Source organism: Corvus cornix, chromosome 10, assembly GCF_000738735.6.
Source record: "Corvus cornix cornix isolate S_Up_H32 chromosome 10, ASM73873v5, whole genome shotgun sequence".
Classification (NCBI taxonomy): Eukaryota; Metazoa; Chordata; class Aves; order Passeriformes; family Corvidae; genus Corvus; species Corvus cornix.
Window position 1 is genome coordinate 13,618,843 of NC_046340.1, and position 24,005 is coordinate 13,642,847.

Below are 24,005 nucleotides of genomic sequence, written 5' to 3' on the forward strand. Positions count from 1 at the left end.
TAGAAGATAACACGTGTTGACTGCTAAAATCTCTCTCTAAAGTTTGGAAAGTCATTATTCATTGGCATTTTCCTGAAGTTTTGTTTGATATAATTAACTGTGTACTGTGAACTCTTACGTGTATCATTCCGCTGCAGTGACAGCAGAAAGGCTGTAATTCATGCTGCTCTTAAATGAGAAGGAAGGCCAGTTATATTTGTGTCACTATGAAATACAGGTTGTGCTTATTTGGACAGCTGCTTGAAAATGAAAGTTCTTTGGACATTTTTAGAGCCTTGAGTGGAATAAAGCAGAGCTGTGATTGGAGGATCAAATTGTGTTTTTTATCAATCCAGAATCAAGAGTGAAAATTAAAACATGAAAAAGAATCCTAATAGCTTTTTTCCCTGTGTATTATAACATATATTGATATATAATCTCTTCGTCTGTTGTCAGATTTATTCTCCTGATCATACCAGCAGTAGTTTTCCATCGAATCCATCAACACCAGTTGGATCACCATCGCCTCTTACAGGTACAGACCGGCCATTTATCAGTAACTTCGTTGTTTTGAAAACGTCCTGTTTGGAATCACAGTGAAATCAGCGTTAACTTTCTTGCATAACTGCTTGTGCATTTTGGTTATTTTTCCATTGTACAAAACAAAGATTTATAAATCCAGATTCTTAGACATTTTGTTAGGGGCATTCACTTGAGTCTGGGCAACTGGCTTTGAAAATCAGCTGATTAAAATAATGTTTGGAAGCATTAACTGACCATATATTATCAGAGCTATAAAGATATCTGTACAGATTTACACTGAGAGCAAGAAGAGTGATTTGATTTGGTTTGGGGTTTTTTAAAGCTATATGTTAAGGCTCTGCGGCAGCTTTTAGTGACAAACATGGCAGATGTGTCTTCCTTTTAAAGAAAATATAGTAGGCTATGAGACTATCCAATTTTTTTCATTCATATCTTCAATGAATGTTTTCATTCTATGGGAGAAGAATTTCTGGCATTTTTTAAAATAAATGCTCTGTATTGCAGCCACCTCTGTCACCTGTGCTTTGTGTGAATGTGGGAAGAAGCATTCCAGTGTGGAGATGAACTGTGGGCAGCTGCCTACAGCTATTTGTGGTAGTGCAGCTTTCACAGACACTGTGGCCTCAGCTGTCTAGTAAAAGTTGAACAGCTGTTCTCCGTATAGAGAGGGCTGTGAAAGCTCCATTGACTTAAATTTGTTGTTTAACAAAGAACTAGAATTACAAGTAAGATGATGTAACTTTAACCCTGTTCTTTCCTGTAGTGCAATTTGTTAAATTATTTAACATTTATACAACAGTCTGTTTCCCTATTCTGTGTTGTTTAATATATCCCTGCAGGCTCCTGGCCATTGGTCACTTTTTTGCAAGAGTATTTTGCTTTTTGTAAAATAATAAAATTACTTTAAGGTGAAAAGGGTACAGAACAAGCCTAGCTGAACACTTTTGTAATCCAGATGAGTAAGTTAGTAAAGGTATTGCATGCAAAATGCAGTCATAATCATGTCTATGTGAATATGCGTATCTCTGTATGCAATGTCACTCAAAACCTCCATCATTCATGCTTCACTCCTTCACTTTAATGGACACTGCTCTGGTTTTCTGTGGATGTAATGGATTAATGAATATCTGACATGGCTTACCTGAGCAGCTGCTTTGGGCATTTCTATTACTGAATAATCCACATTGAATTGAGTAATGATGGGATTAATGGGATTTTTGATTTAGTGATTACAGTTGACAAAAAATATTCTGTGTATTCTCTTCTACTGAAAAGGCAGATCAGAAAATTACTATTATTTTCTTTTTTACATCAAAGCAAGTATTGAAAATATTTTGTGGCTGGAAGAAAGAAGTTCTGACATTTCAAAGTATTTCAAATTTTACAGATCCCAAAGAGGTTTTTTTCAAGAGTTGCCTAATTAGACACTACACCTCGTTTTGTAAGCATGAAAGCACTAGCTAATTTCTAGGTTTAGAATACAAATTTGAGGTCACTAAAATTTGCGTTTTCCGTTTGATGTTGTTGCTTTTGCCTGTTGCGACCTGTATGACACGTAAAACTCTCCAAAATTTGCACTTTAATTTGTGTTCCTTATTCTGGATTCTGATGGCTAAGACAGTAGTAGACATAAGCAAATAATACTGAAATCCTTTTCAGGTTCAAACTTAGCATCTGCTTCACATTTATACCCTCCCACCCCCTTTAATTTCAGTGATACTGAATTTATCAAGCCTTTGGTAAATTGCTCCAGTAGTTAATTACCTTCATTTATGAATCTGGACTTTTATCTTTATTCCCGGATGAGTCACTAAGAACATGGTGAAGCACAATGTGAAGTAATTACTACTGCATTTACTGCTATTTATACTCCTGGTAGCCATTTTCTGTCTTGACCCAAAAAGTTATTGCAGATAAAACAAATGTTTTATGTGTACTAAAATAATATATTTTGGAGCATTTTAGCCTTCATTGTCATTTTCCCCTTTTGCAATTAGGTATTTGTTTAGTTAGCATTTGTAGTATTACAGATTGCTTAAGTCATAATTTGCCTATCCTTTAATTGTAAGTTATGGTAGGAGTCCTCTGTCTGCCAGGGAAAGCACTGACAGATACCAGCGTGACCTTGGGGTTCATAAGCTCATGACTGACTCTTTGGCTCTTACGTTGCTGAATGAGGATTAATGACGTTTTTTAATTCAGTTAAGTAAAAGCTTGGAGAACAACTTGATGAAAACCCCCAAGTATTATGAGACAATAGTGTGTGTCTCGCCTTCCCTGCCCTCATTTAATTTCTAATTTTGCATAAACATGCCCAGAACTGAGCGTCTTGCATAGTTTTGATGATTGTGTACATGCATGTGAGGTTTATATGGGGATCTGAATGGTGGGAGCCTCGGTATTTTAAGAATCCTTCTGCCAGGATCAGAGGCATTCAGGAGGTTCGGTGGGTTCTGAGGATGCAAAGCCAGCCCTCTGCAGCTCTGAGTGTGTGTTTGAAAGGGGAGCCAGAGGATTAGTGTTGGGGAGACTTGGGGTAAGAACAATACTGCAGTGATTGCTGTCGGTGACCCCTGTAAATCCTAACACTTGCCTGGCTTATTTGTTTTTTAATGCTGTTGTGTTGGTGCTGCATTAAAAGCTGCAGTTGTTAATTGCAGGGCTTGTGGTGCCAGGATGCTTTTTAACTTAATTGGTGGATTTCATGCACAAACTTCTAGGAGGGGGAGTGGAATGAGGCAAGCAGGAAATCGGTGCCATCTGGCAACCTGCAGCCATGGAGGCAGAGTGCCACCGCTTGGGAAGAGCCCCGGCGGTGATGAGGTGTGACTGAAAGCTGCAGGTTGCAGTTGGGTTGGGCATTGGACAGGAGGAGTTGGTTATTCCCTCCCCTCTTTGCTTTTTGTCTCCTTTGTGAGATGTCCCACTCAGAGTTTTGTTCTGGGCTTACGTTATAGAAATAGTACCTTCTTCAGTTAAACCCTCCAACAAGCATGTCAGAAGAGGTGCACAGGATTTCAGTCTGTTTGCTGCTCATATGGCCACCTTCCTGCTTCATACTGAGCTGCTGCTGTGCTGTAGGGAGCGGTGCTCTGAGTTCTGAGAGCAGGAGTGCTCCTGATCACAGTCTTGTCTTTAAAAATGAGTCCTGACCAAGGAAAAATTTGAACATTATGCTGAACCAAAATACTCTATAGTTGTTTCTTTAATGGCTGTGCAAAAGTAAGTGGGACTCCAAGCATTATTCTCAAATTGGGGAGTGACAGTAATGCAGACGGAGGCTGCGGGTCCAGACTCAGAGTAGCTGTGTGAAGTGAAAATCAGTAATTATAAACTTACTCACTGAATTCTTTGTATTTTAAAAGAGAATTCCAGCACAATTATGGCAGCTCTGGACTTCTATGAAATAGGAGATTTTTTTTTTTAATTAGAAAGGAAATATTTAGGTATTTTAATAGCTGTGCAGGCTGTACTCTTTTTGCTAAATACAACCTTGTCTTTAAAAGGTAACTACTTGCAGCTCTCCGAACAAAGGAACTGTAATGTTATTAAACCTTTTCCCAGTTTTCCAGATGTACAGCTCTGGCTGTTATTGAAAGAACAAGCCCACAGGCTCTTCCTTTAATGAGCTGCTTTGGATTGTATGTCCATAATTTATTAATGTAATTGCTTTATTATTACATTTGTATGGCTGAAAGGAAGCTGTCTCTAATGGCCATAGAATTTCATGTAGTATCTTTATAAAAGATGCATTATTAGTTTGTGAGAAAAATACGTGTTGTACTACTTCAGGCTTTGTGTTAAAAGTACTGCTTTATTAGTTACTGCATTTCACATCTAATTATTTTTTAAATTTACATGATGATTAGGTATATTTATGTCAGATTAGAATGGCTATGTATTTGAATTTGCAGTGTATAGGTAATATGAATTTAATTGTCCATTTTTTGCACAATCAATATTTATCTTAAGTATATCTGAAATACCAAATGGGAATGACTTAGGTGTATTTTACTCTTCTAAAGTTGGAATGCATTGTAATCTAAAATGGTGTGGTGTACAACTAGACAAGATAAAGCTTTTAGATCCAGTTTTAAGTTTTCTTGTTTAGTAGAGAGGTGGTGTAAAAATGGTTCTCCAGTTATCCTTAACTTGGTGTCCGTTTGATTTCTTTAAATATTTTTGTTGTGCATTTTAATACTATCTTTATACACCTACATATATGGGACAGAATCTGAAGAAGAATTCAGCAGGTCTTTTATGGTGACACAGGCAGAAGCAGGTATTTCAAATACGGGGTGTGTGTGTATTTAGTGCACTTTTTTAATGTTGAAGTACTTTGAAGGTGTCACCGCTTTTGTCACTGACAATGATCTAACCCTACAGATGCCAGGATATGAAAATTACCCCTCAATAAGGCAGAATGAAGGAATTTGTCCTCCTTTGTATACCCATATGTTAGCTTACCTTTATGCAGAATATGTTTGGTTTAATTATGTTGAGAAATACAGTCTCTGCTTCCCACTTCTGCTGTGTAAATCTGTGCACTAACCTAGACAATTTTGACAGGTGCCAGTCAGTGGTCGAGGAGTGGAGGACAAGCCCCCTCATCTCCCAGCTATGAAAACTCTCTACACTCCTTGGTAAGAATTGTTGAAAGCAACATAGTACTTTTTACTTAGGAGTTGGAGGCTTGGTTTTGTATAAATCCTGCATATCATTAAAGGAAACAGTAGGATAGCATTACAAATGAATTCTTTGCTAACAAATGGCCTGTTCAGTTGAACAATATAAGACGTGCAGGGTGTGTCTTTCACCATCTGTTCCTTGGGCATCAGGCTTCTGTGCTGAGGACAGCTGGTGCTAAAGCGCTGTTATGAGATTCTGGTACCTTTTCACAAATCCATAGCTAATTCTTATCTAAAGTTCAGCCTGGAGAAAGATAAAGACTTCATGCCTCCGCATTTACTTGTCCTTCCCCCTCTCTCCCTCAAATGGCGGTCTCTAGGGCTTGTTTGCATTACACTGTTATTAAAGTATTAATATATTTTATTTGTAATTATTATTTGTTGTGGGGAATGTTCATTTATTAATTAAACATTTTGCTGAAAAACACACAGGCAGTAGTCTACAGCATTGTAAATCTTCTTCTTTTGAGGATTCAGCAGAGGATTTAAGTTACTGACTTCCTTCTTACATTTCCGATACAATATTGGGAAGGAAACAGGGAAAATTTGAGGGAAGGTTTTGATTACTTGCTTAATATTTCTAGTTTCCACAGATGTAATTTCTATTTTTTTCTGTCTAACAAGAATAAGTTATAAGTTAAATCAGGTTTCTTTCCTTCAATATTTTTGCAATTAAATATAATTGTTACATACATCTTAGAATCCTAACATAACTGCAGTGTTAAATATTAGCCTTTTCTTATCTTAATATTATCAGATCTCTGTTGCATTAACTTGACTAACAATGTATTGCTGACATGCACATCAGCTATTTCCTCACCTCTTTTTTGAATTAATCTTAACCTGTGCTTTGCTTCCTGTTCTGTCTTGACTTTGCCAGAAAAATCGAGTTGAACAGCAACTTCACGAGCATTTGCAAGATGCAATGTCCTTCTTAAAGGATGTCTGTGAGGTACTATTTCACTTTAGATGGTGCCTTTTTGTGTTTCAATTAACGCTTCCTTCGGATTCCCCATTAAAAACTTAAATTAGTGTAGTGTATGACCCATCTTTTGACTCCAACATCCTGCTATTTCAGTTTCTAGAGCTGCAATGTCAGAATTGGTTTTGCTTTGGGGTTTTTTTGGTATTCTTTTTAATAAGAGAAAGTAATTAAAAGAAAGTAATTTTAAGACAGACTTCGACAGTAACCCAAATAGCTTGCTTTTGTTTCTGAAATACCTGAATAATCTGTTTGAAGGTCCATTTAAAAAAATGGTAACTTAAAGTTTTGTCCAGTTTTTTTTGTAATACAGATTCTCAAAAAACCACTGCCTCTCTTAATTGTTTCCAGCATGGTGAGGCTGATTTTATGATCATTCTTTCTTGTCCTGCATTAGCTTATTTTGTAGCAATTCCTTTTTTCTTTTCATGCCGTATAATAGCAGCTGAGTAACATTAACCTTATAATAAGCTTCACTTTCAAAGCTGCCACCTTTTTGTGGAATGAATGCTATCTTGAACAGAATCTCCAGATAATATTTTCTTTTTCCTGTTTGTTTGTAGTGCTGGTAGGTGCTCTCAAAGTCTTTTGATACTATTTTGATACCACATTTCATCTTCTGTCTTTAATACCTCTGAGATAGACTCTGTTGTGGTGTGAGGAGCCTGGGGATTTATTCAGTAATGAGTGTTCCTGTCCCTCTTGCATCCCCACAGCAGTCCCGGATGGAGGATCGCTTGGACAGACTCGATGATGCCATCCATGTCCTACGGAACCACGCTGTGGGGCCTTCCACAAGCCTGTCAGGTGGCCATGGAGATATCCATAGTTTATTGGGACCATCCCACAATGGGCCAATTGGAAGCCTGAACTCGAACTACGGAGCATCCAGCCTTGTAACAGCCAACAGACAAGCATCCATGGTAATGATGTTATAGAACATGAGTATGTTTATGCAGAGCAATTGCAGCTGATGCATTGAAACTATTGAAGAGCCTACTGAGGTAGAACTGGGCTGTAAGACTAATATTTATCAGGAAGAAACCACTTGAGATTCTTGTGGAGGAAAAGATGGCAGACAGCTTGCACCTGCTATGGGTTTCCAATTAGAATGTTGGAGTGGGGGTGGGCAGAAATGGGGGGGAGGAAAAAGATGGGAAAACTTAGACTTTGGCCTGGTCAGTGGCCCATAAAATCCTGCTGTGACCATATGCAGAAAGCTGAAACTTTCTGCTGAGAGCGTTTCAGCTTATACATGCATTTTTTCCAGATGTGTAATAATTGGCAGAACCGTTTTCTCCTTGAAATGGTGAATAGGGAGATTGAATGGGAAAAGCAGTCAAGAAGGACTGAATTTCAAGTGTTCTGGTCTGGAAAAGCTGTTTATTGTAAATTGGAACTAGTCTTCAATAGCAGATGCTGGCAGAGGACTGGGAGGAAGCTGTTGGAATGTGGAACCGTAGTGTGCGCAGGCTCAAAATTTAAACTTTTTTTCTAAAAGAAAAGAGTTTGAGCACAGCTGTAGTGTAAGTAACAATGAAAAGGAAACAACTTTCAGATTAATCCCCAAGAAGGGTGAAATAATTCAAACCATCTCTTTTAGTTTCTTTAAAAATGTGAACTGTTTCTGAAGAAATGTAGTCGAGCTTTTTATAGATCAGAAATATGCTAAAAGCATTACACAGTAAACTAATCTATTTGTAGCATTGCTCACTTCCCTTTTTCTTTCTTTTCGTTCCTCCCTTCTCAAAAATGCTTAAAGGAAAAAGAGCTTTTAAAAACATGGTTGGTTTAGTGGTGCCATGTGTTTGCATGTTTACAGGGTAATTTTAAAGACCTGTTACATGCTGTGAAATTTTCTGTTATAAAACAGATTCACAGCTGGGTACTGTGTGATCAAGGCAAAATTTCACCTATCATCAAAATAATTAGGTACCCCAATTGCTGAAGGGTTTGTATTCTATAAAACAGAATTAGTTCCAGGCTCTCCCATTCGCACGTCACACATCCATTTATATTAATTTCAGGACCACTGCAGTAAACATCAAAAAGAACTGGTTGCTTTCTATAAGCTGCGTGTGTTTGGGGGCTTTGTGGAGGGGGTACTTTCCAAATGCACATCCAACTTCAGCTTTCTATACAAGTTCACAGTTACTTTTTGTAATGAAAGAAATGATGCATGTGTACTTTTGCATTTTTTCATAGTATCTACTGAGATTTAATATTTAAAGAATGTGGTAAAGTTCTACCATGTTCTGGGGTAGACTGAAATTTAGTCATACAAAAGAAAACTTTTTTTTCCTCTGGTCTTGATGTGGCATGAAGCAAGTGGCTGAAACTACTGTGATGAATTTGTTCTCTGACTTGAGGAACCTTCTGATACCGCTAAGCCAGACACAGTCAAATAAATACAGGTAGTGCCAAAATGTACATAAAAATCTCCGTTTCTCTTTTAAATAGGCTATGATAAATATTATATCAACTCAGTTTTTTATTAAAATAGGGGACAGTGGAAGATGACTCTCCAAAATGGACAGAAAGAAGTTCCTTGATCTTCTCTAGTTTAATGTAGTTGTGTAACTTAAATGTTATACAGACCTAATTTATCATCTAATTATTTGACTGACAAATGCTTGTTGTCTGTTAGAAATAAACTTAGATTAAGACAACTAAAAAAAATATTTGCCTGTACATTTCATCCTCACTGGGTGAAACAAGCTTGCAGATCAGTTTTGCCTTGAAAAGTGAGTCAGCTAAAGAATTTCTTGGATTAACCTTAATTTTATTACATCAGAATAATTGGCTCCAACAGAAGGCATCCTGTTGTGGCCTTGCCTAGTCCCCAAAGAGCGCCCTTTGACATCATTTGCAATTGCAGAAACTCAGTGTGACTTAGGATGGAGTCCTGAAATAGGTACAGAGCAGAGGTTGGCACATCTGGCTGTGGTGCAGACTGAGTGCTTTATTAGTGATGACTGCACTGCAGTAGTGTCCCCCCCCAAGTATAAGGGGTAATTCTTCTTCAATAACCAATTAATTTCAAACTCTTATTTACTATTAGGTTGGCATTCTTTTTAAGTAGTAAGTAGGAGAGCAGAGAATTTGACACGCAGCCTGAACTGAATGAAGATCCAGCCTTCATTCTGGATTTAAATACTACTTCACTTGAGATGACATCCAGTAAATTTTAAGAAAATAATGAGTATTGGGCTAACATAGTGAGAAATGTCAACATTGATAAGGGTGATTACCTATTTTTGATGTTTTGTTTGACATAGGGTCGAGAAATGTTCATTGGAATTCAGCACTGAATGAAACTTCCTTGTTGAAGGAGGGTGGGATCTTTACACAAAACATTTTTGCTCTTTAAAAAAAAAAGGGAAAAAAAATTTAATTTCCCTTGAAGATGATGATCTTGGCAGAAGGAGCTAGGAAATGAGTAATTTAACTCCTTTTTATGTAATTAGTGTAACCAGGCATGGTTTTATTTTAACATTTGCTTAATTTTTGAGCCAGATTTATTTTACAACTCTAGTTGACTTCATTTCCTGCTTGCTCTGAATGGTCTTGTTTTCTTTTTAGCTGGGCTGGCCATTAGACTTATTCAGATAGATTTTAATATCTCAAACTCATCAAATATTTGCTAACTGGCCTTTGAAGTTGATTTGTATTTTATTTCATGTATTATTGAAAAGTTAAGAAGTAATACTTTTTGTTCTTATTCAAGCTGCTTTTTATTTGTCATTGTACAATGGAAAAAGAACAGCCTGAACTGATTAAAAATAAATAAATAAAAGGCCTGGAAACTCAGTTAAGGTTGAAACTCAATCCTTAAGTCAGAGGGTTTTTTCAGGTATAACAGGAATCTGAGAAAATTGGTGATCTCCCTCTTTGTGCCCTGTGCCTGCTCCAGTGTAGAAGCACGAAAGGACAGTTAAGCAGCTTTGCCAACACCACCTTCTGCTCTTGCTCAAACCCTTCCAGAGCTGGTATTTCCCTGCAGATTATGCTCCCACTGAACAACTGTGAGCTGTCTAAAGTGTAAAAATCTTGATTACAAAGCCCTTTTCATTGTCTTAATTGTGTACACCTTGGCTAAAATGGTGTTAATGACCATAGCCAAATTGACCGGCTAGTAGGGCTTGAAAGATTCATAGACTCAGACCAAGAGTGGTATTTTTATTTTCCAGTTCTCAGAAGCTTTCATTGCTAAGTGCTCAAAATGAATAATCTAACTAAAGTGTGAGATGCAGAACCAATATTAACAGGACAGAGATGTCCTTTCCCCACGTGTCACTCTCGGTTCTCCTACATGCAGTTGTGTGTCCTCACTGTCCATGATTTGTCTAGTTTTTATTTAGTTGCCTGAAATACTTAACTGGTTTTCTGGTTTCAGATCCCAAATGTTACCACTTAAATCAACTGAAAGATGTTCTGCACTCGGGTTAGGTTTGGTTTTTTTTTTTAATTTGCAAGTGTCAGTGGGGCTGCAGATTGTCCTATGTACAAGTCTTTCTTGAAATGCATAAAAATTAATACAGTTCACCTGGTAAATTACACCAATGTACAGTCTTGTAACAGGGTTACTGTTTTTCTTAGGCTGGGCTTACTGAGTGGTAAGTTTTTTGTGTTTGCAGTGGATGCCAGACCTGTGTGGAGGAAGCAGGCAAAAGGCAGTGATGTGAACGCGTTGGTACCGAGCGCGGTGTCCGCGCTGGTTGCCCCTCAGAGCAGATCCCGAGCGCGGTGTCTGCGCCGGCTGCTCCCCACCGCGGTGTTCTCCCCGCGCCCTGCGCGCTCTGCCTGGCTGCGGTGTGGCGGAGCCCGGCCTTCTGTTTGTCTCCCATTTTGTGTGCCTGGGGAGCTTCGGGCTTTGCTTGGGAGGAGGGACCATGGAAACAAGGGGGGATTAGCGCCGGAGAGAATGAATTAACTCCGAGTTTGTTTGCTTTCGCGATGAACTGCCGCGAGTCACCAAGGCCGGCGTTCCAGGGGCCGGGGCCGCGGCACAGCCCTCGCTGCCGGCCCGGGCAGCTGTATGGAAATGGGGAGTGCTCGGGAGCGGCGGCAGCGCCGCGATCCCGGCGCCCGCATCGGGGCACTGCGGGAGCCGCCCGCAGCTCGCTGCCCCTGGAGCTGGCCCTTGGCGCTAGGAAAGCGCCTGACTGGGAACCGCTTATAAATAATAGCGATAAAACATGTCGAGAGCTCGTTTGTTCCGAGCGCCGTGGAGCTGATGGCCCCGGCCGCCTTTCAGAAGACTTAAAGGAAGCCCGAGGTTGGGCTGCATTGAAATGCAGATGGGGAGAGGGAGCCCTTTATCTATGCAGTGCAGTGAAAGGAGAGCAAACTAAATTTTCGCAACTAACTCAATGTTTTAAGATACTTGAAGCTTTGGTAGCTTGAAGTAGACACCGATCAGTTGTAATGTAGCAAACAGAGTTGTTGGCCTCCGCATGGGATGCAGTGACTTTCAGCAAGTAATTTTGTTGGGGTTTTTTTGTTTGCCAGTTTGGATTTTCTAGTATATCATAGATCAGAGATAAAAATCAGTGTTATGGTCAGTTTTGTAACATTTTACCTCTTAAGATTTCTGTGTAAATCCTGTTACCCTAAATTGTATGCTTTGAATTTATACGTCTTGGTTTCAGAGGGACTGGAACATGGGCTTGAATTCAGTTTTTGTTTCTAATCTATTCTCTGCTTTTATCAGAACTGATTTGCTAATCTATTGCCTTCATATTAACTCTAGATTTGAAAGTTACCAGGGTTCTGGCAGCTGCTATGTTTGTACACACCTTTAAGAAATTTTTGCCTCTTTTAATAAGTAGATTTCGGAACAAACCTGGCCCTGAAGCAATTAATAGTCTGTAGCTTGAATAAAAGCACCCTCAAGTGTTAGGACTAAGCATGACCAGAAGAAGAAAATAAAACACACAACCTGCAAGGCAGAATTAGGGAAAGACTCATTTTTGAAAAGTTCAGAGTGAGAATGAGCGTCACGTTCGAGTTGTAAAACGAGTTTTGTCTCTTAAGCTGAAAGACCCAGCTCCTTCCTCCCAGCAAGTTCATAACTCTTGCAGGAGCTGGGCTGACTGTATCCAGAGTAGAACTTCTCACAAACAAAGCCTATTACAAGCAGAGGAAGATAAAATATACTTGAAATAGCAACAGATATTCCACAGTATACAAGAGGAGATTTTCTGCAGAACAATGGATACAAATAGCAGCCCGGAATGACCTGATATTAGTTGTGGGTTGTTGGGGGGGTGGGTTCCCCCTTTCTTTTTTTGTTCCTGTGCATTAGCTTACAGAAACAAGTGTATATTAAACAAAGGATAAACTTGCATAAGGGTATTTATCTCTCTCTGGGTAAAACCCATACTAAGACATGAAAGGTAAAAGCTGCATTAATTACTCAAGAGGGATTCAAAGCTCAGCAGTTTACTAGGATTGAAGGATTTATTGAAAAACAGTGGTTCTCATGTGTAACTCCAGGCAATAAACCTATTTAATTAAAGGCTTAATCTTCTAGTTGACATGTTTGCTACTGTTCCAATAAAAAGCTTCATCTGTAGCCAGTTTTTGTAACTATACAAATAATAGTAGAATCTCTTGTCTTTGTTCATTTTTTAACTGTTTAATTGTATTATGTTGGTTATATTATAAATATTTAAGGACTTTTGTGTCTTTAGAAATTAAAAGCTTTAAATGGTCTGTGTTCCAAATTATTTAAATACAGGCAGTGTATCTTTGCCTCTTTTTTCTCAAACAAATATTTTTTAATAGAAGTTGATGACAGTATTCTGTATTGAGCAGAAGTTTTTTAACAAATTGCCTCTTCATGTTAGGTATGCACACTCATAGCTGTCTCACATAAGTATCATTAATTCAAGTTTATGCAAAATTAGAATTTTTCAAGACTCTTCATCTCAATGCTTTCTGCTCAGAAATTTAATCATGATGTATTATGAAGGAACAGATCACAAAATAGGTGGTAAGAATGGTTAGATACCTGGATTATTTTATTCCAAACAGGGTTGGTCACTGCTTGAGACATGGCCCAGTCTAGTAAGGTGTAATCAGGTGTTTTAATGTAACAGCATCTATCAACCAAACCTTTCCTTTACTCAGTGAGAATTTTAACTCTGTTCTCTAATCCAGCAAATACATTCAGTGTTTTAAAATTCTATTTTTGGACTATTTCTTTGAATCACATGTTTAATAGAAATCTTTGCTTTGCCTTGCTTTAGGTTGGGACTCACCGGGAAGAAGGTGTCAGCCTCAACAGCAACCATTCAGTTCTTCCCAGTACAGTTTCTGCTCAGAGCACTGAACTAAATCATAAAACACAAGACAGCTACAGAGGTAACTTTCCAGGATTAAATGCTGGACAGGGTCTGCAGTTGTTCAGAGCCAGTGAGGCTGTAGATCTTGGTAAAATGGCATCAGTGCAAGGAATAGGGGCATAGATAATGTTGAAAAATAAAAATTAATAACAAATCCTATATACCACCACTGTTAGGGACTTCTGCAACAATTTTGAGGGCATCCCTGTCTAAGAATTATCCCAGTATAGTTTCAAGAGAAGGCTGCATTACAGCCACATCCCTCCAACTGTAGGGGCCATGATTCACTTGCAGAGCTGCAGCCATTTCCCAGTCGGCCAGGAGGGCTGTGGAGTGGGCTGAGACCAGAGTTCAGCCCAGCCAATGGAAAGAGGGCATTCCACACCAGTGTTTACTGCTCCTTCCACTTTTAGCTAAAGAAGTAAACTGCAGAAAATAGAAGTCAGCTCCTTTATTAGTGTGCTAGTACCATTTAGGGGGTGTTGCACACTTGGCCTAAACCCAAGCCTGGATGTCAGTGCATCTCTGGCCTTAAATTTGCAGCCCAGACATCAGGTGCAAATTTCCTTACTTCACTCAATGTCCTTTTGTCTTAAACCATGTTTTCCTTAGACTAAGCTGTTACCAATCAAGCTGCTCTGTGAGCTGTGATTGCTTTATAACCCATGACACATGTCCAAGCACAGCAGTGTTACCAGGATTTCTTGTTTCTGTTAGTTCTTCCTGTTGTCTCCCCAGACTTGTGCTCAGCTCTGGCCCCTCACGGCCATTATCTATTTGAGGTTCTGTGCAACGTTTCAGTGCTGTGACTCTCACCCTGCTCTCTGGTTGCTTGCAGCACTGTCGGGTGGCTTACAGAGCCAGTCTGTGGCTATAGGTCCAACAGAAATCAAGTCTGAACATAAGGAGAAGGATGAAAATATCCATGAACCCCCCTCATCAGATGACATGAAATCAGATGATGAGTCCTCCCAGAAGGATATCAAGGTCTCATCCAGAGGCAGAACAAGGTGTGTTGCTGACATGACCTGGAGAATCTGTGCTTTGTTAATGCTCAGTAGCATGTTGTCCTTACATTTGATAAATTTATTGCAAGGCTTTTGTGTTACTGCAGTGCATACACCAATAGGCAGCTGAAAGAGAGAAAAAGTTTATAGTATCTGTATATATTTAAATACAAGGTAGAGAATTTGCTGGGAAAACCACCCAACAAGTGTGCATTCCCTTACACTAGTGCCATGCCTAATGTCTGCCTGTACATGGAAGCAGCAAAAGATTCAAAAGGCCCTGCCCAGCATAGAGGATGGGACAATGTCAGAAATTTGTGATACCTTGTACCTGGGCCAGGGTTGCACTTCTAGATGTGAGTCTGGTGGTGGAGAGCTCCAGCTCCTGATCTGGAGGCTGAGGTGAACACCATGGCTGAATATCCCCTTGAAACACTGTGTCCCACCCAAGCCACAGACACAAAACTGGAGCTGACACTGGGTAAGTGCTTCTGGATCTGCCTGATAGGCCTGACACAAGCATTGAAATTTGAGGTAAGAGTAAACAATCAGAATTTTGCGACCACAGGCAGCACAGTCTGTATCAACACATGTTTAATGGTATTTTATTGTGTTAATTTTAGTAGAACAGAGGTTTTGCACAGTTTTAGACTAAATTGGACGGACCCGTATTAAGGCTATACAACTTGATATCATTTGAGGCAGTTCAAGAATTCTAAATACAACTGTTTAGCTCTACACTGAGTAGTAGAAAAAAAAATAGTTCTAAAATTGGCCAGTGTGGTCTTTAACAAAAATAAAACTTTTAAATAAGCACATGAAATTGAAAATTCCTTGAATGCGTTTTTATATAAGCTGATGTATTGGAAAATAGCAAAAACTTTAAAAGGTGTTTGAGTTACCTCTTTAAATGGCTTGGCTACATCTCCTGCTTCAAAAAGCAGTGTGTTGCCACAACTTTTCCTAGAGATGTTTACCTGCTCTAGACAATATTCCGTGGGTATTCTTCAGGCAGAACATTTATTTTCAGGAAAAGGCAGGAGCAACAAGAATTTCCTTGAAAACTTCAGCATTGATACCTGATGCTTTCTTAGTTATCCAAATATACTTCAATATGAAATGGATTAAGTAGAAAGTTTAATTTTGTCAACTGAAAATTTGGAGTCAGCACCAGGATCACTTGTCTGAAATACCAGTGATATTTCAATATACTGTTACGTTTGCTTTCTTGCAGCAGTACTAACGAAGATGAGGATTTAAACCCAGAGCAGAAAATAGAAAGAGAAAAGGAGAGAAGAATGGCAAATAATGCCCGGGAGCGTTTACGTGTGCGAGACATTAACGAGGCATTCAAGGAGCTCGGCCGCATGTGCCAGCTGCACCTGAAGAGTGAGAAGCCGCAGACGAAGCTGCTGATCCTCCACCAGGCCGTGGCAGTGATCCTCAGCCTGGAGCAGCAAGTGAGAGGTCAGTAGCCTTGGGGCTGGGCAGGCCTGTGGCAGCTTTGTCCATGGAGCAGAGTGGGGCTCTTGAAACCTGCACAACCAGATGCATGAGCAACTGAAAGTGTGTTTGCTGTTCTGTAATGATGCTGAAATTCTGTAGAAAAAGCAAATAATTACTTTAAAAAAAATGGGAAAGGAGTGAGTATAAGGTTTGTACTTTGCCCTTTCTTTTTTCCTTCAATTAGTCATCTCTTCACCTAAGTTTTCATGGTAAATTCATCAATTAAAATGTTGACACATCCACTTTAAATTGTAACAAGCACTTGTTTAGTAGGAGAAAAGGTTTAGCAACAATAAGAGATCTGTTTTAAGATGAACCCCATATAATTGAAATACTACGCAGTGAATTTGTTTGTATTTACTTACTTTTTTGCATTAAACATGTACTGAGGAGGGAGGAAACTTACTTCTGCTGTAATTGAATCAGAGCTGGGTTTCCATGAATTTTCTTTCCTTGATTCCTTTAAATTTTTTCAAGAAAGAAACAATATGCCTGCTGGTAGGTGCAGAAGGAAAACTGCTTTGTGCCATTCACTCTCGTAAGGAGAGATGGTTCTAGGAATCATGTTTGGTTCTTCAGCTGTTCTGTTCTTGTGAGTTGGTGAAGCCACAGTTGACTTTTAATCTCCCTTTCTACGTTTGTAAAAGACGTGTTGAAGTTCTGGGGCACCTTGCTGTAACTTCTGGTCAGCCCTGAGTCGGTTGGCACTCAGACTGGATGGTGGCTGTGAGTCCCTTCCAACAGAAATAGTCTCGTTCTGTGGAGGTGGCACTTCCCAAATGAGTGTCCTCATGTTTTGCTGTTCGGGACTCATTAACAGCCATCTTCCTTAGTGTCTCACTGATGGAAGTGACTGGAAAAGTCTGAGATGTGGATATGTCAGTGGTTGTATTTGCTCAGTGTACTACATCTTTGAATCACCGATGTCACAGTGATAACAATGGCTTATTTTTGTGTACTTCATTTTTACTTCCTTTTTCTCATTTGTTGCTTGCATTTTGCACAGAAGATCCAAGCAGCAGTTAAAAGTTTATTGAAAGTGACTGAATAACTAACTTAACACAAACTTACGTACTTCATGCAGTAAGGATGAGATGCTGTGTTTTCAGGCAGTTTTATTGATCCAGCTGTCAGTAGAGAAACACACAGTCTCCAGCCAGAGCTCTTCCAAGGCACAGAGCAACTGTTCTGCAGATGAGACAGCAGCTGGGGCTGTTGTAAAACCCAGTTTAGCATCTCTGAGGCTTGGATCTCGGGCACTGTTTGGTCTGAAAATACTTGCCATGGTCTAGAAGATAAGGTTGAATATTATGAAGTCAGAGGGACGTTAATCAAGCATGGGTTTTGATGTTTAAAAAGCATCAAGTCCATCTCCCTGCTCTCAGGTTCCGTAATTCACGGGAAGCTCCATGGTAATAAAATCACTTTTGCCTTGGTCAGAGAACTTCCAATCCTTGTGTCTGTGGTAGAAATCTTTTTTCTCAATGTACTAACAGCTAGTACTAAACTGCCCCGTTGTACAGGCAGTGTAAATGGAGAACTTTCCCTTCCTCAAGCTCCCATCTCCCTGTGTGCTCTGTGTGTCCGGGGCAGGCCATGGGAAGTGCATGGGGCCTCCTAGAGAGTGGCCCTGGCTCCCATTTGTCTTGCCCGTCCCCCTTTGCACCTGTTCCTGTGAGTGAGTGACCGGAGCTTTGTGTGACACCCACAGGAGCTTGCACAGTGCATTCTGTAATTGCATAAACAATTTCCTCTCTGCTGGTAATGAAGCTTCTCATTTTGTGATTGGTGCTATTCAAAATGAACCATTTCAGATCTAAGCTCTCAGTGTAGGCCAGAGGTTTTATCTCCATTTCCTAAATCACTGTAAATTAACTTCCTTTCAAAGTTTCCATGTAATTAAATCTTTAAAACTTCAAGGCAAGCCACAGTTAGACAAAGAAAACTGTGATTAAGAAAAGTTAGCAGTTTTTTTTTTCCAGTAGAATCTTTATGAGTGCTCATCCTTAAGGAAATGCAGTAGGAGGCTGTTGATAATGACTTTGGTGACAGCAGAACTATCAAGTCCATCCAAAATAGTCTCTGTTGGATGAGCTAAAATGCACAGGGGTCAGTAAACTGCAGTTACTAGAGGGGTGCCTGTGCAGTGCAAGAGAAGGGCTTGTGCTGTCTGTTCAGTTTTGGCAGACTTCTTGCAGTTATAATTGTATCTGCCATCTCCAACTGCAAAACAGAATTCACTGACAGCTAGAAAATACCTTAAAATTATGATTAAACTCAACAGTGGAATATATTACATGGGTTTCGTGTGTCTTTTGGGCCCCTGTGATTTACATCTTCTATATTTTGATTCACAAAAAGCCATTTTGAAGAACAGAAACAGTTGACTTTTAGAAACTGTCATTATTTGGAAACGAGATCCAAATCTACATCTATTGAAGCTAAGTGGGGAAGTGGAAAAATACTGATGAAATACCTTGATAGCTGGTCCACAGCTGGTTATTGTAAAGTACTGACTTTAATGTGAGAGGAAATAGGGTTTGGAAAAAAAATAATGCTCCTGCTGTATGTGACTGTCATCACAGTCTTTTGATTGAACCAAGATGGGCACAAGGTGATTTCACAGATTGAGGCTGTTGAGAACTATCCGTTCAGGATGTGCTCCCTCCCCTGCCCTAACAGGTGGCTGGTACTTGCTGGGAAGAAAGAATCAGCAATGTTACTAAAACTAGTGTGATGTCAGGAAGGTTGGTAAGACTTCAGCCTACCAACAAAATGTATGTATCTCCATTTTATTATAGTGTAAATTTTAGACACTTCTCATTTTGCACTTCAGTGTCTTATGGTGATAAAGGAGGTGCTTTTTGAAAATTTCTGAAGATGTATGTAGGCAGCTGAAAGGGGTTTGGTTCTTTGTCTCTTTGGTTTTTTAAAATACCAGTTTAGGAGCTGTCTGGCAGGACTTTCAGTAGTGATTGTCTGCATCTTTGGACACCTGCGAGTGAACATGGGGTGTCAGCAGCTGAAGAGGGAAGCTGCAGAGCTATTTTTACTCCAGGGTTAATGTATCGATATTGCCCATGGTGTCGGCGTATGGGATATGAAGAACTCTGATTTTTCTGTTACAGAACGAAACCTAAACCCTAAAGCAGCCTGCCTTAAGAGAAGGGAAGAAGAAAAAGTTTCTGCCGTATCGGCAGAGCCGCCAACACCACACCCAGGAAGCCACCCTGGCCTGAGTGAAACTACCAACCCTATGGGTCATATGTGAACACCAGCCAGGTATGTCAGGGGATGGCTCTTGTTGCTTTGTGTTGGCTACAGTGGGGGAGACACCTGGATGTGGTGGGATCTAGTTCCTGAGCTGCCAGCAGCACCAAACTTATCTGTGCTTTCACATCTCTGAGCAGAAGCAGAAGGCTGCAGATTTGTTTGGGTTTATAATAAAATCCCAAGAAATTATCGTCAGAGTCTCTATTTCCGTGCCTTGTTGCCAATGGCTACATCTCTTGGCTCAGGTGGCCTTCTTGGCATGACATCTGAGGAACAGTGAACAGCTTGCTAGATAAGCCAAGCTTAATAGAGATGAATTATACATCTTTAAATGGCCTAAATATCACATTAGTTCATTTAAAAATCCATGTATTGTTTCCCAGTGCTAATACAGAGTTTCAGGGACTCCTCATCCCAGAGAGATTTGCTCTCTGGCTCAAGGCCAGTCATTCTAACTCCTCTCATTTGCCCAGCAGAGGCTGGGAACTGTCTTAAGTCAGACGATCTGTATTGGTGAAGATAGTTAAGATTTTAAAGTAACATTTTCAGCTTTGCAAGGTAGCCCAGTATGTAACATCTCATTTAAACTCGCTGATGGGGAGGCCCTACAGGAATATCAGTCTTTTAGGTTTATTCATGTTGTTGGTTGGTTTTCTAAATAGTTGAGAAACCTTGATTTTAAAAGAAAAAAATTGAGTATTCCAGTAGAGCTGTTGCTACTTTCAAAAAGAAGAAAAAACCGGGTTCAGTGCCTTTGTTTTAATCCAGAACATTACTAAATTTTATGTTTGGGGAGGTTTTTTGTTGTTGTGTATATTACAATTTTTAATGCTTTGAATTTCTTTAATTTTTTTTTTCATACCAGAGCAATAGGCTACTTTGGAATTGTCAGATAATTTTTGATTTACAGCAAATTTAGTCTGTTCTTGCCATATAAATATAAAGAACCACTTTCAAAAGTTTGGTGTCTTTGATTTTTTTTTTTAATAGCAGTAACTTTGTGGGTTGACTGAAGTATGACGTTGACAGAAAAGACTGTACTGGAACATGGCAATTTACCTTTGGGAGGGAGTGAACTTGGCACTGTCTCTTGCTTGGTTTGGAGAGCAAAGTCAGACACAAATTGAAGGTCTGAGATGTGCAGATTATTCCCTCTTCCATATCCATGGGGGCCCAACCAGAAGGCTCTTTAGAGTAATCTTTTCAATATATCATGTTCAATATGGATATCTCTGGAATGGGGGATTTCAGGGCCTCTCAGTGTGATTTTCTTTTGCACCTAAATGACTGAAAATGCCACCAAATCCAGTTTAAATTAGGTCTCTAGTGTTGATACTAAGCTTTTAAATTATTCTTTTCCTACTAACCTCTTTTTTCTCCTAAATTTCTTTCTAGAATTCCAGAATTATTGGTAGGGATACACAGAAGGTGACCTTTCTTCACAAGGACACAGACAACTAACATTATATGAAGACACAAACCTGACAGGAGAAAACACTTGAAGCAAGAAACCCAAATGCAATCTTATGATCAAAGCTACTGGTCAACACCTGCATCAGGAGTGAAGATACAAGATCTTCAGACAGAATTTCAGCCCATGAGATAACTCTGAACATATCATTCTGTTGCAAGCAGTGTGTCGCTTCTGCACAATCAGAGACTGTTGTGATCTCTCCACTCATTGTGGAAGTTGCCTTGTGCCTAAACTGAATTGACAAATGCATTGTAACTACAAATTTTATTTATTGTTATGGAACTGTAAAGGTCTACATATAAAGGGAAAAGTTAACATGTTAAAAGCTGATAAAATTTCAGCTGAATGCCAGCATTTACTAAAGCTGTTCACATTCAGAGAACAAAGCAGTGACAACCGTCGACCCGTAGCATTCCCAGCATACCTATTAGTGTCTTAAAAAAGGAAGGGAAAAGTCTTTTGTTGTCCTTTCCTCTCCTTTTGCCATATGACTAGTGTTTTCCATGCAATAGGAAACTATTCCTTGGTATAGCTTTTTTTATGTTATTTTTGATCTCTGGTAATCTGAACAGTTATGGTCACAGTTCCCCTTCCATACTGAGCTCTGTGCCTCAAGCCACTCAGAGGCCTCATGAAGGCTGCAGGCTGGAGCAATACTGTGACCATAACATTTCTTGGATTTAAAAAGTGATTTTTATTTTCCCTCAGACTGTCCTCAAACATTTTTTTTTTTCTAATTATAAACAAAACCTTTTTAGGCTTCTAGGCTTCATAGTAAAGCTTGTAACGTGAAGTGTAAATTGGGTGGGGAGAATCTACTTTGTTAGAGTTGCTTTGTTTTCCGAGCAGTAAGTACTACATATAGTACATGTAAAGTGTTAGCTGTATGTAAGCACAAAATGCATTAAAATACAAAGGAGATTTTTTTCAGGCTGTAACTTTGGTGAATAGTAAAATCCTAAATTCACCGTGGCAGGTAGTGTGATGATGATATAACCACCTGCAAGGTGGGCTTATTACGTAATGGAATCTTAAGAGCAATGGTCACCAGTTTTTCCTTCCTGTACATGTTAATTATCATGTCATGTTGTATGGCTTGTCAGTGGAGAAAAAATAGTGTGAATCAAATGCAAATACCCCCCGTCCCAAGCCATATTAGCATTAAACCTTTAAATGTTTCTCCACCAGAACAGTGTCCATAAGTATTCCTTTGTCACAGATGTGTTGAAATGGTTAAAATCCCTTTGAACTTCCATGGAAACTGTCTTCCACTGCAATGACCATGGGAGGAAATTTCCTAAGCCAAGGTTGTCTGAGCTATTGTTTATATAGTGCATCTTTCATCACTGGCAATTGGTTCACACACAAAACAGGAACAAAACTATAATTTTTATGAAGTCATTTAATTTGAAAGAACAAAAGATGGATTGATAAAATAAACTAATGAATTTAAGCTCATGTTTTGGATGGTTCCTAACAAAACAGTTTGTGGAATTAGTGGACTCATTTCTATTACTTTAATTTGCATATATCATCAAATAACACCTGATTATATCTGTGGCCTTGTTCTTCATTTCAGTGTTTATCAGCTAAACGGAATTTGTTGCTTATGACGTGTGAAAGTGATCACGTGCCACTGCCTGGCCTTTTTCCTTCTAAGCTTGTTGTCTTTTTGGCTATATTAGACTTTGCAGTATGCCCAGAAGCTTTCCTTCATAAAATAGAAAGAAAAAAACATTTGGCTTATTTTTCACTGTAGCTAGTCTTTTATACAATAATCTTGTAAGAAAATTTCTTGAATTCTAAATATTACTCTTTCTAGATTTTTGAAATCAAAAAAAGTTTTCAGTAAAAAGTTTCTTACTTTATTTTACTATATTAGGTAGTAAAAATGTAGGGTTATTTACCATAACCTGTTCATTAATATCAGAAATTTACAATAGCATTGTAAGACCATAGTAGGGTTCTAGCATACCGTGTAGTACCTATGGAGTATTGTAAGAGCTAATTGTCCGAGATGAATTGCTTCTCATCTTGTTCTCCAGTTTCCATTGTTGGTTTATTGCAGATTTGTACCCTGTGTCAAATTTCAAGGTATTGCTGATAAAACCTTTCCAACCAGCAGCAAGAAGTTCAAAAAATTTCTGTCAATGTAACAGAAAACACTATGTATATAACATTTATGTAGCAATAAATGTGCCATCTTTTTTTAACATGGTAAATCAGTGAGTTTTTTACATTTCTCTCTCCTCATAGGCAACATGTTGTTTGAAAAACAGTGGTGAAAGTCTCTTCTGCCTTTATCAGAACAAAGCCTGACACATTCTCAAGGAGCAGAGTACGTTGCAGGCACAAGAAGTGTTGTTGCTCCTCCCTGTGAAGCCAGGCCACCAATGCCCAGTGCCTGAGGAGCAGCAGTGCCTGAGCTGCGTTTGCTGCTGCAGGGCAGAAAGGGGATTGCACAGGCAGACAGCAAACCAGGAGCAGCCGATCCCATAGGCACAGCCTCTTCTACAGCTCACTCCTTTCCTTTGCTTGTCCTGAAGACAGGTTGCTTAGATCTGAGCTCCCTTGTGCAGGGAAGTTCAGTGCCAACTTATTTCTGAACTGATTGATGCATCTGTGTATGTTTTGTGGACGGGGGAAAAGTCTGTAGTTCAAGCACATCAAAGACAAAAGTGTCTGTGTGCAGTGCTGATGTTTGAGTGTGGGGTGTCAGTACAGCTGCTGTGCTCGGCACCGCTTCCGACTCCCGACTCAGTCCTTGGTAACCTTAGAAACTGCTCTGATCCCACTGAGATCCAGTGCCCAGCATGCAGATCCAGGCACGTGTTTGTTACAGCAGCACTTCTACCAGAGACAAAGCTCTGACATGGTCTGGCCAAACGGGGGGTCAGACCCAGCCATGTCAGGCTGCCTTTTAGAATGGCTTTAGCAGCAGCAGTGCGAGAGGTGCCCAGTGCCTTCCCCAGCACACATTCCCAATTTGAACTTTACTCCAGTAATAATTCTAAATCCAGCCTTTGAACATCCATCAATACTCATTTTCCCTTTTCTGAATTAGACTTACTCATTTGTCAACTCTTTCAGAGAAGTAAAAATGGCCATTTGCCCATCTTAATCTTTTTTTTACCACACTTCTGCTGTCCTATTTGCATATACTTTCTGATCACGAGTCCTTCATCTTTTTTTTCCATGTTTCCT

General features: G+C 39.4%; 1 protein-coding gene and 1 long non-coding RNA gene across 9 annotated transcripts in view; one reads left to right on the forward strand and one right to left on the reverse strand.

Moving 5' to 3' along the window:
- Positions 1 to 23,023, forward strand: part of TCF12 (transcription factor 12) — a 160,705-nt gene extending 137,682 nt beyond the window's left edge. For 2 of the 8 annotated variants that reach the window (XM_039557360.1, XM_039557365.1), the window contains 9 exons: positions 436 to 514; positions 5,092 to 5,165; positions 6,091 to 6,162; positions 6,909 to 7,115; positions 13,446 to 13,560; positions 14,380 to 14,551; positions 15,783 to 16,015; positions 19,183 to 19,336; positions 20,723 to 23,023. In XM_039557360.1, coding sequence (XP_039413294.1) covers positions 436 to 514; positions 5,092 to 5,165; positions 6,091 to 6,162; positions 6,909 to 7,115; positions 13,446 to 13,560; positions 14,380 to 14,551; positions 15,783 to 16,015; positions 19,183 to 19,325 — 1,095 coding nt within the window. In that variant the 3' untranslated portion in view covers positions 19,326 to 19,336; positions 20,723 to 23,023. The remainder of the gene's footprint in view (positions 1 to 435; positions 515 to 5,091; positions 5,166 to 6,090; positions 6,163 to 6,908; positions 7,116 to 13,445; positions 13,561 to 14,379; positions 14,552 to 15,782; positions 16,016 to 19,182; positions 19,337 to 20,722) is intronic. The other 6 variants (XM_039557364.1, XM_039557367.1, XM_039557363.1 and 3 more) reach the window with 4 other exon arrangements.
- On the reverse strand, positions 15,138 to 17,419 carry LOC120410526. Its single transcript, XR_005602729.1, has 2 exons — positions 17,130 to 17,419; positions 15,138 to 16,147 (listed from the first exon to the last, which is right to left on the reverse strand). It is a non-coding gene; the product is annotated as an uncharacterized LOC120410526 (long non-coding RNA).
- Positions 23,024 to 24,005: the final 982 nt, after the last annotated feature.